Source organism: Hyla sarda, chromosome 8 (assembly GCF_029499605.1).
Source record: "Hyla sarda isolate aHylSar1 chromosome 8, aHylSar1.hap1, whole genome shotgun sequence".
In the NCBI taxonomy this organism is placed as follows: Eukaryota; Metazoa; Chordata; class Amphibia; order Anura; family Hylidae; genus Hyla; species Hyla sarda.
In genome coordinates, this window is record NC_079196.1 from 45,414,908 (window position 1) to 45,417,034 (window position 2,127).

The following is a 2,127-nucleotide window of genomic DNA, read 5'->3' on the forward strand; positions in this document are numbered from 1 at the left end:
AGAATCCGAAGGAATTGTTCTTCCACACAAAAATGCCTACAACAACTAGATAACCTGGAGGATCGTTTTAAACAAAAAGGGTATCCCAAACCCCTTATACAAGGAGCACGCCAGAGAGTGGGCGAATTAGAACAAAGTGCTTGCTTGAAAAATAATAAACAGGGTAATGCAGAGGGGGGTTATAATGATGAATTTGATTCTGTTTTTCTAACTAGGTATTACACTTCACACACCAATATTTAAAATAAATTTTTTTTTTATTTTTTTGTATAGGTAATATCACCAGCTCATATTATTGTGTCATGATTACTGGCACCATATGTAGTCCCCCAGTTATTCTTCTTTAGATGTTTTCCGTGTCCTGTGCAGTATCTCTCCCAGAAGTCCACTTGATGGCCCCCGTGGTGGTCTACACCCCGAAGTCATCAATTTTTACTCTAAGAGAGAGTTTGCAGCTGTTTCTGGAGACGGTCAACAATAACCTTTGCATGGTGGAATAATAGGTCACGATGTTTATCAGGATCAGTAGAAGCATCACCCACTCGATGATTATGATGGGGATTTCACGGATCTCGTCCCAGTCTTCATCATTATAGAATAATTCCTTTAATGTTTCATATCCAAAATAGAAAACTACACAGACAAAAGTCAGGCCACAGCAGGTGCATCTACTATGGTGGATGACTTTTTTTGCTCCTGGTAATTTATACATCTGGATGGACTGCCCAAGGTAGTATAAGACTTCACATGTAATGGAAATTATCGTGCTGACAAAGTGTATCCTGGGATATTCTTCGGGGGACAATACATGCATGATAGCTGTGGCAAAACAGGAGGCCCACACAATGGCCAGCAGGATCCTCTGGATCAGGACCTGATGACCCCTGAACTCTTCAGTATGCATAACCATATACTTATAAATAAGAAAGGTTAGTACCAAAGTGCCAATGGACATCCCTATGAATCCAATTCTGAATAATATGCTTTCGGGAAAGAAATTTCCCACGTCACTGTGAAGGAAAAGAAACCAATGTTATTATGGATATTTCCTCACTCCCAACCCATGAAATAAGAATCATATGCTTGTTTATCTTACCTGATGCTCATCAGTGGCGAGGCTGCATGGCCGAGGACGACCTTCACGATGTAGCTGGTGGCAAGCCAGGCCACACACCAAAACGCCAACAGGAGGGGGACGAACCCCAGTCCTTTTAGCTCCATTTTAGACAAGTAGAAAAAGAAGACGCTAATCTCACTATTCTCACTAATCTCACTGGAACAGACTGAAGGCTCGGGCGGCTGTCAGTGGGATGTCAAGACTCCAGCTGTCTATGACATCACATGTGACATGTCAGAATGACTGCTTGTTTCTTTGAGCTGCCATGATTTAGTATCTGCTATAGACAGAACCTGATGATTTTACTATGGACCTTACAGACCTCAGAACCCAAGTAATTAGTGCAGGGGCTCCATTTTGATCATCTCATATTTCACATTATTTGAGTTCCAGGGCTCAGATACATTTGCACCCTCTATAGCAGTGGTCTTCAAGCTGTGAACCCCCAACCGCTGCAGAACCACAACTCACAGCATGCCCAGACAGCAACTATGCATAAGGAAATAGTCTAATTAAACTTTTCTTATATATAGAATCCCTGAAATCTCCAATCTCTCCTTTTATTGGTTTATGATCTGTGTTACTTATTTGTAAAAAACAATGTTTCTGATTGTCTGCCACCCCATACTTATGGGCTATCTCTTCAAACGACTTTATTTGACCTAAAGTGTATAATTGATTTACATAAATAAGCCCCTTTTCATCCAAAAGAGTGAATCTTTAATTTTAAGGAATTCTTTAAGTGCTTTATTCGACCATAATGAAGTAAAGTCAAAACTCCATGTGATTTAAAAACATTTTTAAGTTCCTCCCATACTTTATTATATAGATATGCATGGGTGTAGTGAGTATCCCAGCTTCCAAAATCTCAAAAATATCCTTATAACGACCCATTAGGGTATGTTCACACTACAGTGTGTGAATGGAATCTCCGCTCGCTGAATTCATCGAGCGGAGATTCAGACTGGCAGCCGGCGGCAGCGGTAGAACCGGGCGGCACTGAGCCGTCA

General features: G+C 41.0%; 1 protein-coding gene across 1 annotated transcript; it reads right to left on the bottom strand.

Moving 5' to 3' along the window:
• Positions 1–248: 248 nt before the first annotated feature.
• Positions 249–1,702, bottom strand: LOC130284742 (uncharacterized). Its single transcript, XM_056535439.1, has 2 exons — positions 1,097–1,702; positions 249–1,010 (listed from the first exon to the last, which is right to left on the bottom strand). The coding sequence occupies exons 1-2, from the start codon at positions 1,219–1,221 to the stop codon at positions 410–412; spliced, it is 726 nt and encodes a 241-aa protein (XP_056391414.1). The 5' UTR covers positions 1,222–1,702; the 3' UTR covers positions 249–409.
• Positions 1,703–2,127: the final 425 nt, after the last annotated feature.

Bases quoted from the DNA above. Each gene is read 5' to 3' on its own strand.
- LOC130284742 (XM_056535439.1), bottom strand. From the start codon at position 1,221: ATGGAGCTAAAAGGACTGGGGTTCGTCCCCCTCCTGTTGGCGTTTTGG. The intron at 1,011-1,096 runs GTAAGATAAACA...TTTCCTTCACAG, and splicing joins TCGCCACTGATGAGCATCAG to TGACGTGGGAAATTTCTTTC.